Here is a 16,514-nt window from a genome sequence, read left to right as displayed (position 1 = left end):
CCAATGGCAGATAAAGAACGTGCTTTAATTCCTAATGTACCCGAAAGGATCAAAAGTGTCCTCGGTTTATTCTAAATTAAATTTGGTGCTAAAACACAACGGACCCTCAATTGCTGCTGCATGTGCAATTATTGGTATACTGTTATTTTCCCAGTAAACTGCTCTGTTTTCATCACGTTTATTTTAAGATGGTACTTACATTTGATGGCTAGCTCTCTGGATAACTCATTTGGGCACAGTTCTGTTGTACAGTTTTTGATGGAGTCATGAGTTTGTTTTAAATGACTGTTTTAAAACAGTGCTCAGAGGAAGATAATGCAAATATTTTAACTTGAGGTGCACCAGTGAAGACTAGAACCCCTAGTGTCCGATCCCATGAACCCACTTATACAACACACATAAGGTTAAGACAGCGATAAACATCAGCCCCAAATGCACATATTGATCTGAGACTTTGGATATTTATTCAGACTCTTTGATACAAGAATTATAAAAGGATTAAGATTTCATAGTGCAAATTGGGACAACAATAACCAAAACCACAGTGCAGACTGCTGCTACAATTAAGGCAGCCATCTTACAGATCTTTGCTCTCCTGAACTCAGCCTCTTTCCGTTTCAGTAAGGAGTCGTATCCCGGAGTGTAAATATCCTCCATCCAATATTCCAAGTTATTTGGGTTCAACGATTCTTGGTTCTGAAATCAGACAGAAAATTATCTTATATCAGCTGCACTTGATGGCACAAAGCAGGGAGCATTGTTCCTCAAGATTACTACTGAGTCCCATTATGTACAATGCATGGTCATTTGTATTCTTTTCTTTGGCTTTTCTTGCCCTCCCCCAGGTGAAGGAGCTGGTTCCTGATGAGGTCGTGCTGCCGCTGGTTACACGAGTGACCATTCTACACATGCCTAATGGACAGAAAGCCTAATAGATTAATGGCAATTAAATTCTTCCTCTGGAAAGTGGGTCAGTAACCAGAGGTCACAGATTCAAAACAATGGCAAAAGAATTAGAGGGAAAATGAGGAGCAATGAGACTTGTTAAGATCAGGAATGCATTACCTGAAAGGGTGGAAGAAGATTCCATAGAAACTTTCTAAAGGCAATTAGACATGTTCTTGAACAGAACTAATTTGCAGGATTATGGAAAAAGCTGGAGGGTGCCACTAAATTGAACAGTTCTTTCAAACAGCCAGCACAGGCATGACAGGACGAATGGCCTCTTTCTGTGCTGTAAGATTCTATGATTCTAATCTATAAATTCTGTCAAAGATTGTGTTTCATTGTACCGTTCTTAGGAAGAACCATTAGTCTGGCAAATATAAGGGGAAATTGTTCTCAACAGACTTGTGAAGGAAGTGATGGTGAGCAATACAATGACAGATTGAGCAAGGATGTACAAGATGGAGTGCTGTTGTGTATTGTAGCATAGATCAAGTGTTGTTTAAACAAGTCTTGGGTTCTTTATAGGGCTAAAGAATAACTTGTTTATTATATACATATAATTATTTACACTCTCCACAAGCCTATCTAACCAGCACACCTTGTGCTGCTTCTAGCTTCTTCCCAGCCTAATACCCATGTGACTATTACATGATCAGCACTACAGTGGGAGGGATTTACTTTCACTGTCTCGAACATTAACCCTTTCAGGCCCTTATACTACAGTGTTCACAATGAAAGAAAATGAATAGCCAAGAAAAGCGACATATTGTCAGATTGGGAATACATACCTCAAATTCCCTAGCCTGTCAGGGCCTGATTATATTATGAAATTCTACTTAGGATTTAGAAGTGACTTTTCAAGTGCCTCTGGAGAATGGTTTACCGATGTCACTGACTGGAAGGTGGATGTCAGGTGGAGGAGGGTAGGATCCAGCTCAGTATCCATGCGTATGAGAGTAGAAGGACCTCGGCAATGCTCTCAATGCTTACACGTGAAGAATGGTCACGTGGTGACTACTGGCAACACTATCCCATCGGGAGCCAACTCCTCCATAGGGCTAGAGATTTTATAGCTGAAGAAAAGAAAACAAATGACATCCCAATGGATAGGCCAATCGATGAGATGCATTTTTCACGGTTAAAATCCTGCTATCTATCAACTACATTTGCAATGAATCTCACTCAGAACTGGATTAAGAATTCTTGGGGGGCCCTGAGAGCTAAGAACCCTCCAGACTCTCAGCACAATCCTTCCCCTCGCCACCTCTTATCCAGTCAAACACAAGTATGTAGTAAAGTGCATGAATCATATCACAATATACCGCCCTTAAATCACTGCTTGTATGCAGTATTTCTGTGTTATAGTGCATTTTACCAGGGAAACATAGGAACAGGAAGAGTCTGTTCAACCCCTTGAGCCTGTTCCACCATTCAATTAGATCATGGCTGATCTGTACTGCAACTCCATGGATCTGCCATTGCTCCATATTCCTTAACATCCTGACACAACAAAAACTATCAATTTCAGCCTTGAACACATAAATTTTTCCAATCCAGAGCCTTTTGGGACACCATATTGGGCTGGGATCTCTGGGCATGGGCTCTGTAGGCCAGTGCAATAGTGTGCCCCGATCTTTGCTTTGCCAGCTGTCCATGTAGCCCGTCTCTTTATAATGGAATATCCTGGATAAGCAGGAGGGGAATACCTGCATTATCCATCTCTTCCTGAACCATTATCATTGCCAACAAATAAATCACAAGGCTGCAATGGTCTATTCCGGTGCCTGTCTAGTCACACCATTTACAACAGATATAGAGGGAGGTGTTGAAATATGAAGCTTGCTGATATCAGTAAACAGTATGACCAGGTGATGAGCATAGGGGCGATTGAAAGGACTGAAAGAGAAATGTAGCAATTGGGATTGTCGAAAGAATGACAAATAATGTACATTGGAATAGGAACCTTGACGTGTGAACATGATGAGGGATCAACAACACAACAGCTTGGTATTTGCAGTATCAGTGGTGGCTCAGTGGTATCACTCTCATCTTTAAGTCAGATGGTCATAATTTCAAACCTTACTTCAGAGACCTAAGCCCATAATCTAAGATGACACTCCAGTGCAACACTGAGGAAATGCTGCACTCTTGGAGGTGCCGTCTTGCAGATGAGACTTCAAACAAAGGCCCTATCTCTAATGGACATAAATGATCCCCTTTGAAGAACACAATTTGAAGAAGAGCACAGTAGTTATCCCTGGTGTCCTGGCCAATATTTAATCCCTCAACCAACATCACTAAAACAGATTATCTGGTCAGTATCTCATTGTTGTTTTTGAGAGCTAGCTGTGTACAAATTGGCTGATGTATTTGCCAACATTACAATAATTCAAAAATACTTCATTTGCTGTGCTGTGCTTTTGGATGTCCTAAGGTCATGAAGATGCTCTGGAGATACACGTTCTTCTTTACAGCAACTTTACCATAGAAATGCACCCCAGGCATTTCACAGAGAAGAGAAGGGATGGTTGCTGAGAAGTCAGGAAAGGTTGCTGAAAGCTTGGTAGAAGATAGGGCTTTTGAGGAAGTATTTAAAGGAAGGTTAAGGTTGCAGTGAGGTGAAGGGGTTTAGAGAGAGACCTCAAGAGCATAAGGTCAGGATGGCAGAAAGCTAAAAGATAAATCAGAGGAAGGGACTATCCACTGGAGCCCAAAGTGGAAAGGCATGAAAGGGGTCATAAACTGGAGAAGGTTCGAGAGATTGGATGGGGCAAGGTCATGTGGGATTTGTAGATGAGGATGAAGATTTTCAACTTGGTTTACTGACGAATAAGGAACCAGTATAAGATCATAAGAAATACGAGCAGGAGTAGGCCATTCGACCCCTTGAGCCTGCTCCGCCATTCAATAAGATCATGGCTGATCTGATTGTGGCCTTAATGCCATTTTCCTGTCTATCCTCCATAACCCTTAACTCCCTTGTAGATCAAAAATCCCTCTAACTCAGCCTTGAATATATTCAATGACCTAGTCTCCTCTGCTCTCTGGGGAAGAGAATTCCAAAGATTAACAACCCTCTGAGAGAAGAAATTCCTCACTATTTTTATCTTCAAAGAGAGACCCCTTATTTTGAAACTGTGCTCCCTAGTTCTAGATAGCCCCACGAGGAAAACATCCTCTCAGCATCGCCCTGCCAAGCCCCCTCAGAATCTTATACATTTCAATAAGATTACCTCTCATTCTTCTAAACTCCAACGGATATAGGCCCAACCTGTTCAACCTTTCCTCATAAGAGAGCCCCTTCATTCCAGGAATCAGCCTAGTGACTCTTCTCTGAACTGCTTCCAATGCAAGTTATCCCTCCTTTAAGTAAGGAGACCAAAACTGTACACTGTACTCTAGGTGTGGTCTCACCAATGCCCTTTACAGTTGTAGCAAGACTTCCCTACTTTTATACTCAAACCCCCTGGTTGATGGGTGAATGGAGTTTAATGTGGAAAAGGAAGCAAGAATGGAGTTTTGGACAATTCTGGTTTTGTGGAGTTTGGGAGAGAATGTGGAAGAAACCAATCCCAACATCAAAGGTGAAAAAGAAAAGGATTTGGATTTAAAGCAATCAATTGTTAGAAGATATTCAGTGAAACTGTTATCAATCGTGTTCTGGGAGTTATCTGAAGCGATCCTGTTTATACTTTGAAGGAAGCTATTTTAACAATAATTGGCAAGTTTATATGGGTAAATTTTACAAATTTGCTGAGTAACCATAGTCTGTTCTAGGATTGCACCAGTAGCACTGGCCAATCAGCTGTCCATCATGCGGCAAACAGATGACACAGGCTTTAGAGGGCCAATACCTTTACCTCCTTTCCACTGACCAGCAACAGGCCATGAATGGATTGTCCAATCCAGCCAGACTTTGTGAAGTTGCCTACCCCTAATGCAATGGCACATTGGAATAGAAAGGAGTTCCATTTCATCAACGTTTAGCTGACCAGTAGCCAGCACTATTCCACACTGGCCCAGGACTACTGCATAAACAGCTCACACAATGGTACAACAATCATCTGTGGCAGGCTCACTCAAAAGAACAGGCAGTCTGGAAGGGCACTTTGTGGCAGCATTTCAGAGGTCTCAACAGAGCTGGTCACCCTCCATAAGAACGAAGGGTTGTCGACTTGAAACAGACTGTTTGTCTTTCCACAAATGCTGTCAGATGGTTTGAGTATTCTGGCATTTTCTGCTTTTATTAACAACATTTATGTAGTGGTCCTAATGTAGGAAAATCCTCTCAGGTCATTCTTAAAAACCCCTGGCAGTATTTAAAGAAGACCGAGGAGTTCCTCTGGTGTCCCAGATAATATTTAACCCTCAACCAATGTCAGATGATCTGGCAATTTATCTTGTTATTATTTATGGAGCCTTGCTGTGAGCAAGTTGGCTGCCATGTTTTCCACATTATAACAGTGAATACAATTCAAAAGTCCTTCATTGGCTTTGGGAAATCCTGAAGTTATGAAAGGTCCTGTAGAAATGCAAGCTCTTTCTTTTATTTACAGGGCTGCTGATTATATTTCCTTCACAATTGTTTGGCCACAATTGGTGAACACTCATTGTCTGCTCACTCATGTCAACACAGCACAGAATAAGCTGCTGTAGGCAGTTATCGTGTTTCAGCACAAGATAGTGAGGGTACATCTCGTTCCACACCTGTGTGGAACTGTGCTTTAGCCTCACTAGCTGGTTTTATGGTGGGTTCCATTCCATGATGGACAATATTGAAACAGTTTGCTTTTTACAACAAGCTTTCATCGTCATTGTTTTCCGGAGCCGGATTCAAGTTTGCATGAATCTTGACTGGGAAATGTAGCAGTTTGGTGACATCACGGAACTCGGCCATTCCACTCTTATACAGTGGGAAAGGAGATGGAAGCACGTAGCCAAGCTGACCTGTGCAATAGCCACCTGGACATCATGATGGCTGATAACTGCAGAGGGTATGAAAGGTGCTATATAAATGAAAGCTTTTTCTCTTAAATTCAATGAATTGTTTTAATTATTCAACAGGTAAACCATTGCCCTCTACACCTCAGCACAGTGCACTCTACTCCCCACGGCAGTACCCTCTACACCCTGAAAATACTGAATTGGGGGAAGGCCGTTTGCAATATGATAAAACAGGATCTGGCCAAAGTGGACTGGGAGCAGCTACTTATAGAAAAGTCTACATTAGATCAGTGGGAGTCATTCAAAAAGGAAATAGTGAGAGTTCAGGGCCAACATGTTCTCATAAAGGTGAGGTAGGACCAACAAGTCCAGGGAACCCTAGAGGTCAAGGGATATAGAGGATTGGATAATGAAAAAAAAAGAAGGCTTATGGCAGATTTAGAGCACTGAAAATAGCAGAGACCCTAGAGTAGTATAGAAAGTGTAGGGGGGGTGGGGGGGGGGATACTTAAAAAGGTAATTAGGAGAGCCAAGAGGGGAAATGTAAAAACACTGGTGGGCAAGATAAAGGAAAATCCCAAGGCGTTTTATAAGTATATTAAGGGCAAGAGGATAAGCAGGGAAAGAGTAGGGCCCATTAGGGACAAAAGTGGCAATCTGTGTGTGGAGCCAGAGGACATAGCTGAGGTATTAAATGATTACTTTTCATCTGTTTTCACTATGGAGAAGGATGATGTAGGTGTAGAGATCAGGGAGGGGGATTGTGATATACTTGAACAAATTAGCATTGAAAGGGAGAAAGTATTAGCTGTTTTAGCGGGCTTAAAAGTGGCTAAATCCCCAAGCCCAGATGAGATGTATCCCAGGCTGTAGTGCGAGGGAGGGGAGAAGATAACAGGGGCTCTGACACAAATTTTCAAATCCTCTCTGGCCACAGGAGAGGTACCAGAGGACTGGAGGAAAGCGAATGTGGTTCCATTATTTAAGAAGGGTAGCAGGGATAAACCAGGTAATTACAAGCCAGTAAGTCTAACATCAGTGATAGGGAAACTATTGGAAAAAATTCTGACAGATAGGATTAATCTCCATTTGGAGAGGCAGGAATTAATCAGGGATAGTCAGCATGTCTTTGTCAGGGGGAGATTGTGTCTAACAAACTTGATTGAATTTTTCGAGGAGATGACTAGATGTGTAGATGAGGGTAATGCAGTAGATGTAGTCTACATGGACTTCAGTAAGGCTTTTGATAAGGTCCCACATGGGAGATTGGTCAAGAAGGTCAGAGCCCATGGGATCCAGGGAAATTTGGCAAATTGGATCCAAAATTGGCTTAGTGGCAGGAGGCAGAGGGTGATGGTCGAGGGTTGTTTTTGCAAGTGGAAGCCTGTGACCAGTGGTGTACCACAGGGATCAGTGCTGGGACCTTTGCTGTTTGTAGTGTACATTAATGATTTAGACATGAATATAGGAGGTATGATCAGTAAGTTCACAGATGACACGAAAATTGGTGGTGTCGTAAATAGTGAGGAGGAAAGCCTTAGATTACAGGACAATATAGATGGGCTGGTAAGATGGGCGGAGCAGTGGGAAATGGGATTTAATCCTGAGACGTGTGAGGTGATGCATTTTGGGAGGTCTAACAAGGCAAGGAATTATAAAATGGATGGTAGGATCCTAGCGGGTGGAAGAGAGACTTTGGTGTGCTTGTCCATAGATCACTGAAGGCAGCAGCACAGGTAGATAAGGTGGTTAGGAAGGCATATGGGATATCTGCCTTTATTAGCTGATATAGAATATAATAGCAGGGAGGTTATGATGGAGCTGTATAAAACGCTAGTTCGGCCACAGTTGGAGTACTGTGTACAGTTCTGGTCATCACACTATAGGAAGGATGTGATTGCACTGGAGAGGGTGCAGAGGAGAGTCACCAGGATGTTGCCTGGGCTGGAGCATTTCAGCTATGAAGAGAGACTGGATAGACTAGGGTTGTTTTCCTTCGATTAGAGAAGGCGAAGGGGGGACCTGATTGAGGTATACAAAATTATGAGGGGCATTGATAGGATAGATAGGAAGAAACTTTTTCCCTTAGCAGAGGGGTCAATAACCAGGGGGCATAGATTTAAGGTAAGGGGAAGGAGGTTTAGAGGGGATTTGAGGAAAAAGATTTTCACCCAGAAGGTGGAACACACTGCCTGAAGGAGTGGTAGAGGCAGGAACCCTCACAACATTTAAGAAGTATTTAGATGAGCACTTGAAACGCTGTAGCATACAAGACTATGGGCCAAGTGCTGGAAAATTGGATTAGAATAGATAGGTGCTTGATGGCCAGCACAGACGTGATGGGCCAAAGGGTCTGTTTCTGTGCTGCATAACTCTATGACTCTAAGACCCAGGGCAGTGACCTCTACACCCCAAGGCAGTGCCCTCTACATCCCAGGACAGTGCCCTCTACACCTCAAGGCAGTGCCTTCTACACCCAAGCACAATGCCCTCCACAGCCCAAGGCAGTGCCCTCTACACCCCAGCACATTGCCCACTACACCCCAGCACAGTGCTCTCTACACCCCAGCACAGTCTACACCCCAGGGCAGAGCCCTCTACACATTAAGGCAGGGCAGTGCCCTCTACACCCCAGGGCGATGCCCTCTACACCCAAGGGCAATGCCCTCTACACCCCAGCACAGTGTCCTCTACACCACAGGGTTGTGCCCTCAACACCCCAAGGCAGTGCCCTCTACACCCCAGCACAATTCCCTCTACACCCAAGGGCAATGCCCTCTACATGCCAGGGCAGTGCCCTCTACAACCTAGAGCAGTGTCCTCTACACCCCAGGGCAGTGCCCTCTACACCCCAGCACAGTGCCCTCTACACCACAGGGTTGTGCCCTCAACACCCCAGGGCAGTGCCCTCTACACCCCAGGGCAGTGCCCTCTACACCCCAGCACAATTCCCTCTACAGCCCAAGGCAGTGCCCTTTACACCCCGGCATGTTGCCCTCTACACCCCAGCACAGTTCCCTCTATACCGCAGGGCAGTGCCCACTGCACCCCAGCACAGTGCCCTCTACACCCCAGTGCATTGCCCTCTACACCCAAGGGAATTGCCCTCTACATCCCAGAGCAGTGCCCTCTACACCCAGCTCATTGCCCTCTACATCCCAGTGAATTGCCCTCTACACCCCAGCGCATTGCCCTCTACATCCCAGGGAATTGCCCTCTACATCCCAGAGCAGTGCCCTCTACATCCCAGTGAATTGCCCTCTACACCCCAGCACATTGCCCTCTATAGCCCAGGGCAGTGCCTTCACCCCAAAGCAGTGTGCTTTATACCCTAGCAGTGTCCTCTACACCCCAGCGCGGTGCCCTCTACACACCAGCTCATTGCCCTCTACATCCCAGGGAATTGCCCTCTACATCCCAGAGCAGTGCCCTCTACACCCAGCTCATTGCCCTCTACATCCCAGTGAATTGCCCTCTACACCCCAGCGCATTGCCCTCTACATCCCAGGGAATTGCCCTCTACATCCCAGAGCAGTGCCCTCTACATCCCAGTGAATTGCCCTCTACACCCCAGCACATTGCCCTCTATAGCCCAGGGCAGTGCCTTCACCCCAAAGCAGTGTGCTTTATACCCTAGCAGTGTCCTCTACACCCCAGCGCGGTGCCCTCTACACACCAGTGTAGTGCCTTCATCATCCCCCACTGCTTTGCCCTCTACAGCCAAGGCAGTGCCCTCAATGTTAATTGTGTATATATTGTTTAATTATATGCAGGTGGAGGGTGTTAATTTGGGTCTTACCCGAGCAATTTTAAGAAGACACTGAGACTTGTTGAGGGTTTTGAGTGAGGAGCTATTTGTTTGTAATCCTTTTACTCTGTACAATAAATGTGAAACTGAGTAAAGATAAGCTCCAGCATTATCCTTCCACAGTAAGCTTATTGGAATTTAACACTCTATGCCCCATCACAGTGCCGTATACACCCTAGCCTTCTGCTGAACTGTTCCTTCCTTCACAACCTTACATGCAATGTTTGCAGCTTGGCATGAATGTGCTGCTTTGCATCTATTATGGTCTGCCTGCTGATGTTTCCGATTTTCAAAGAGACAATGTGAGAGATGGTGGGGGGTGGGGGGTGGGGGTGCCATTATCTGATCAACGTCCAGTCACTCATAATGAGGAGGGAGCCTTGCAATCCTGGTGACTGGATAGAGGGAGTGGAGATGGGGAAGTATGAGGTTAGCTGATAGGAAAGTGAGTATTCACTTGCTGGTCGTGTATGAGCTGGGGATTAATAGAATCCCTTCCCCATGATGTAGGTGATGGGTTTGATGACAGGAGGTTGCCGGGTTACTTGAGTACAATCTATAGTGAGAATCGTGTCATAGTGCCCTGTGTTGGTACCTTAGGTTGTTTATGGGGTAGATGATGAACTGGTCGGGCAAACAGTCTCTGTAGCTTGCTTGATATGCACTGCTGGTTGGCTAATGTCACTGATGCACACTGGTCAGGTGGCAGAAAAGTGGCAAATTGAATTCAAATTGAAGTGTGAGGTGATACATTTGGGGAGGACAAAGAAGAGAAGGGAATACACAATATACGGCAGGATACTGACAAGCATAGAGATACAGAGGAACTAGTTAGACCACAGCTAGAACACAGTGTACAGTTCTGGTCACTGCATTACAGGAAGGATGTGATCGCACTAGAGAGGATACAGAGGAGATTTATGAGGATTTTGCCAGGACTGGAGAATTTTAGCGATGAGGAAAGATTGGATAGGCTGGAATTGTTTTCTTTGAAACAGAGGAGGTTGAGAGGAGATTTAACTGATGTGTATAAAATTAGGAGGGGCCTAAATAGAGTGGATAGGAAGGACCTATTCCTGTTAGCAGAGAGGTCAGTAGCCAGGTGGCATAGATTTAAAGTAATTAGTAGAAGGATTAGAGGAGAGTTGAGAAGAATTTGCTGAGGGTGTTCACTGCCTGAAAGGATGGTAGAGGCAGAAACCTTCATCACATTTAAAAAACACATTGATATGCACTTGAGGTGCTGTAATCTACAGGGCTATGGACTAACAGCTGGTGAGATGAGACTGGATAGCTCTTTTTTGGCCGGCAAAGACACAATGGGCCAAATGGCCTCATTCTGTGCCATTAATGTTCTATGTTTCTAAGTCCCCAGTGCCATGTGGAATGATCCTGCAGCTGAATGGCCTCCTTCAGTGCTATACATTTAATATGTTTCTGTGTTTCTTAAAGTTCAGGGGTGAAGTGACCTTCGCAGCCACTTGGCAGTGCCAACCCAGGAGTGGAGGTTGGTTATTGGTCAGGTTGTAACAAGTAGTTTAACTCATTGATAGATTCTATTGCACGCACTGCTCCCGTCCCAGTTGGGGGTGGGAGTGCCTTGGTCTGTAAATTCTGGAGTGTGAGTACTGGTGGGTGTGTCCTCTGTGCCCTCTGTGTCTCCACTGGGCTTTGACCAGGGTACTGGAGCATTCCCAATGGGATGCCCAGTGCAAGTCCTTTTGAATTGGATGGGGGCAAAAGATGGGCCCCACTGCAGAGGCAGTGAAGGAAGGGAGCAATCCAGCAGTCAACAGAGAAAGACAGTTTACAGTGCCCAATGCCTCTCTTTAAATTAAACTTTTACTTCCTGTGTCAAGATGCTGGGAGCCAGTTTTCTGGAGGTTTGATTCACATCAGAGTGAACGAGGAGTTAACGATGGAGAGTGGGACCTATAGCGTCATCATGTCATTACTGCCTCACTAAGATTACACACCAATGATTGTGTGACCTTTCCAGCATGCAGTGGAAGCAATGGTGCAAAATCAGATGAACAGAAATCTGGATGCAGATCCAATGCAATCTGGCCCTACCCCATTTCACATGCTCACTCACCCCTATTCATTTCAGCACTACCCAAAAATCAGTGGTATGAAGAGGAAGACCCAGCTCTCAGGACTACAGTCAAAGATCAGCTATCCTTTGGTTTATAACACATCCATCCTGGCTGATCTCCTCAGGGTCAACCTTCTGAGTTTGTGTCGGGGACTGGGAACCTTGTGCGCCTGCTGAGTTATAGGGAAATCATGGGCGTGCTGTCTGCGATCTTGTGATATGCCCATCTGGTGAATGGACCTCCTCCATCCCCACAACCCTCCAAGTTCTTTCTCTACGTTCCTCCAGTTCTGGTCTCTTGCACATCCCTGATTTCCTTCATCCTACCATTGGCAGCCGTGCCTTCATTGGTCTAAACCCCAGGTTGTGGAATTCTCTCCTGAAACCTCTCCGCCTCTCTACCTCACCCTCCTCCTTTAAAATGCTCGTTTAAGCCTACCTCACTGGCCAAACTTTTGGCCACCTGTCCTCATATTTTATGTGGCTTGGCATCGAATTTTGTTTGATAATGGTCCTAAGAAGTGCCTTTGGATATTTTATGACATTAAAGGTGCTATATAAATGCAAGTTATTGTTGTTCAGTGGGTACCAGGTGTTCAGGAAGAAATTTGCCTGAATCTTCTGCTGGCTTCCCAACATAACTCAAGTGGATGTGGGTGGGAAATCCTTCCAGGAGCTGCTCCACCAGCTTCCTGCTCTCCCTGTCACCTTCAGTGGGCAGGTGTAAACTGAATGCAAATGAAGGACTGCATTATCTGACATATTCACCACAATTTGTACCCTCGTAATTCTGAGTATTAGGAATGGCTCTGTGTTCTTGCAAGGCTAAGGGGAAAGAGTAGGGGCAGGACCTGTGATACTTGCACGTGGGCTGTAGTAAGTGCTTAGGGCCTGTATTAAATATCTGAGGCCCGTGATACATTCCTGAGCGCTGTAGTAAATGTTTGAGACCCGTGGTAAGGGCTTGAGGCCTGTAGTAATTGCTTGAGGCCTGTATTAAGTGCCTGAGGCTATAGTAAGTACTTGAGTCTTTAGGGGAGGTGGTGGTGTGGTAATGTCACTAAACTAGTAATCCAAAGGCCCGAGCTAATGACCTGGAAGCATGGATTCAAATCCCACCACAGAGGCTGGTGGAATTTAAATTCAACTAATTAATAAGTTCAATTAATTACAAAAAAAAAATGAAATTGAAAACTGGTCTCAGTAATGGTGCCAGGAAACTATTGTCGTAAAAACCTATCGGGTGGACTAACGTCCTTAAGGGAAGGAAATCTGCCATACTTACCTGGCCTAGCCTACAAGTGACTTCAGACCCACAGAAATGTGGTTGACTCTAAACTGCCCTCTGAAATGGCCTAGCAAGCCATCAATTGTCAAGGGAAATTAGGGATGGGCAACAAATGCTTGCCAGCAATGCCCACATCCTATGAAAGAATAAAAAAAAGTGCCTGAGGTAAGTACTTGAGGCCTGCTGCAACCATTCTCTTTTTCTTCTCTCTCCCCAATAGGCTCCTCACCCAGAACTCACCCATTAAATTGTTATGTAATGTAATCCTGGTAAATCAGCTGGGGCAAGTGGGTGGACCAATGCACTGGGCTCAATGCCAGTGTGGCTGAAGCTGTGCTGGAATTCCATTAAAGCAAAACAACAGAGCCATCATTACACCACTGGATGTATTCAATGGCCACCAACTAGTGGGAAACATATAGAGGAACACATTTGCAAGGAAATGGATGGATCTAGCCCAGATAAACAAAACAGAAAAATGGGCTGCCTTTAAAGAGGAGAGGGTACAGTCAAGGTACATTTCCATGAGGGGGAAAGGTAGGACAAAAAAGCCAGAGCTCCCTGGATGATGAAAGAGATAGAGAATAAGATGAAGCAGAAAAAGGGTGTGTGTGACAGATGGCGGGTTGATAATACAAATGAAAACCAGGCTGAATACAGAAAGTTCTCTGGCGAAGTGAAAAAAGAAATAAGAGAAGCAAAGACAGAGTATGAGAAGAGACTGGCAGCTAACATAAAAGAGAATCCAAAAGTATTCCATAGACATATAAATAGTAAAAGGGTAGTAAGAGGAGGTGTGGGACCAATTAGGGACCAACACGGATATTTACGTATGGAGGCAGAGGACATGATTGAGGTACTAAGTAAGTACTTTGCATCTGTTTTTGCCAAGAAAGAAGATGCTGTCAAAGTTATGACGAAAGAAGTGGTCGTTGAGACAGTGGATGGGCTAAAAATTGATAATAGGAGCCATTAGAAAAGCTGGCTATGCTTAAAATTGATAAGTCATCAGGACCGGATGAGATACATCCAAGGATACAGAGGGAAGTAAGGGTGGAAATTGCGGAGGCACCGGCCATAACCTTCCAATCTTCCATAGATACAGGGGTGGTGCCAGAGGACTGGAGAATTGCAAATGTTACACCCTTGTTCAAAAAAGGGTGTAAGAATAAGCCCAGCAACTACAGACTGGTCACTTTAACCTTAGTGGTAGAAAAACTTTTAGAAATAATAAACCAGGACAAAATTAACAGTCACTTGGACAAATATGGATTAATTAATGAAAGCCAGCACAGATTTGTTAAAGGCAAATTGTGTTTAACTAATTTGGTAGAGTTTTTTGATGAGGTAACCGAGAGAGTTGATGAGGGTAATGCAATTGATGTGGTGTATATGAACTTCCAAAAAAGGCATTTGAGAAAGTGCCACATAATAGGCTTGCCAACAAAGTTAAAGCCCATAGAATAAAAGGGACCGTGGTAACGTGGATAAGAAGACGGCTGAGTGACAGAAAACAGAACTTAGTGGTGAACAGTTGTTTTTCAGACTGGATGAAAATATAGGGCAGAGTTTTCTCCATGGAGGCGGGAAACCAGTGGAGCCAGTGGGGGCAGGAAAGAAGGTGGGTCAGATGAAGGGGGGATTCATTTAGACTCTCCATCACATCCATCACTGAGGCTGCTGGCTGTCCGAAGGGAGAAATCTACTGATTGTGCCAAAGTCTTCCATAGCACGTGAGGGAAGCGGTGTGTCACTGGAGAGCCGAAGGGCTGGGCTGCCTCTCGCTTCATCGATGTCGACCTTGATCTAATGTTGGAGGCCATGAGGGAGAGGCGGGAGAGGAGGGAGATGCTCTTCCTGGAGGGTGGCAGGAAGAGGCCACCAGCTGAAACTAAAAGTCTTGGGTGCAGATTGCCGCCATTCTCAACAGCAGAAGCGAGGTGAGAAGAACCTGGATTCTGTGACGTAAAAGGTTCAACAACCTCATACGTCTGACAAGGTGAGTGCAACCCCCAACGCTCTGGACAGGTCTCAGGGCTTGTACCCTGCAGCAGACACACCAGCTGAGGAGCCTCAGGGCGCATGCTGCTCTTGAACATGGGAGGAGTGTGTGCCCAGGGCATTTACTGACCCTTCAGAATGGCTCAGAGCCATAGTGCTGCTGAGGACCTGTCATTACTGAGATATGCAGCTCCTAATGGATAGGGGCAGATGACATTGCACACAGAGGACAACAGTGCCTTGTCTCACTCTCTTTTGTCCTTGCAGGAGAAACAGGCACATAATGCCCAGGAGAGGGCCCAGGCGGGAGGAGGAGTGCGGTTCTTCTATCGCATCTTCCCAATGGAGCAGACAGCGATGGAGATAGCCAGGATAGTGGAAGAGGAGGCAGTTGGGCCTGTCAGGAGCTCATGGTGGACCTGGTGATTACAGAGGGCTAGTGCTGTTGGGGATGGTTTAAACTAGATTGGCAGAGGGATGGAAACCTGACAGCATTTCAGGTAGGACAATTTCAGGCCAGGGAACGGAAGGCAGAAAATGAGCGAGTGACCCAGAACGACAGAAGAAGCAAAAGTTAAAAAGTGTGCAGCACAGAAATTTGGCAGTGTTAAAAGGTATTTATTTAAACGCAAGGAGTATAGTAAATAAAACCGATGAGCTGAGGGCACAGATAGACACATGGCAACACGATATTGTTGCTATAACGGAAACTTGGTTTAAAGCAGAGCAAGAATGGCAGCACAGCATCCCTGGATATAGAGTTTTCAGGCGGAATAGAGAGGACGATAAAAAAAGGAGGGTGTGTAGCATTATTGGTGAAGGAATCAATAATAGCTGTGAGGAGGGATGATATGCTAAATGAATCATCAAATGAGGCCATGTGGGGGGAGATCAGAAATAAAAAAGAGGCAGCCACACTACTAGGAGTGAGACCCCCAAATAGTGAGAGGTAGATAGAGGAACAAATATGTAGGCAAATTTCTGAGTGCAAAACCTATAGGGCAATAATAGTTGGGGATTTCAACTACCCTAATATCAACTGGGATACAAACAGTGTGAAGGGCACAGAGGGTACAAAATTCTTGAACTGCATTCAAGAAAACTTTTTTAGCCAGCAACGTAACAAGCCCAACGAGAGGGGGCGCAATTCTAGATTTAGTCTTCGGTAATGAAGCTGGGCAAGTAGATGAAGTAGCAGTGGGTGACCATTTTGGAGATAGCGATAATAATACAGTTAGGTTTAGCATAATCATGGAAAAGGACAAAGATAAGACTGGAGTTAAAGTTCTAAATTGGAGGAAAGTAAATTTTACGAAACTGGGAGGTGACCTGGCGAAAGTGGACTGGATACAGCTACTGGAAGGAAAACCAGTGGCAAGCCCGTGGGAGGCATTCAAAAGCGAGATTCTACAGGCACAGTGTAGGCATGT

At 45.0% G+C, this 16,514-nt stretch overlaps 1 protein-coding gene across 1 annotated transcript in view; it reads right to left on the bottom strand.

Moving 5' to 3' along the window:
• Positions 1-498: 498 nt before the first annotated feature.
• Positions 499-16,514, bottom strand: part of minar1 (membrane integral NOTCH2 associated receptor 1) — a 98,935-nt gene continuing 82,919 nt past the window's right edge. The window contains exon 4 of the mRNA XM_068017580.1: positions 499-696. Within this exon, the coding sequence (XP_067873681.1) occupies positions 499-696 (198 nt within the window). The remainder of the gene's footprint in view (positions 697-16,514) is intronic.

Source organism: Heterodontus francisci, chromosome 38, assembly GCF_036365525.1.
Source record: "Heterodontus francisci isolate sHetFra1 chromosome 38, sHetFra1.hap1, whole genome shotgun sequence".
NCBI classification, from domain to species: Eukaryota; Metazoa; Chordata; class Chondrichthyes; order Heterodontiformes; family Heterodontidae; genus Heterodontus; species Heterodontus francisci.
Note: the sequence above shows the minus strand (reverse complement) of the source record. Positions and strands in the feature narration are given on the sequence as shown.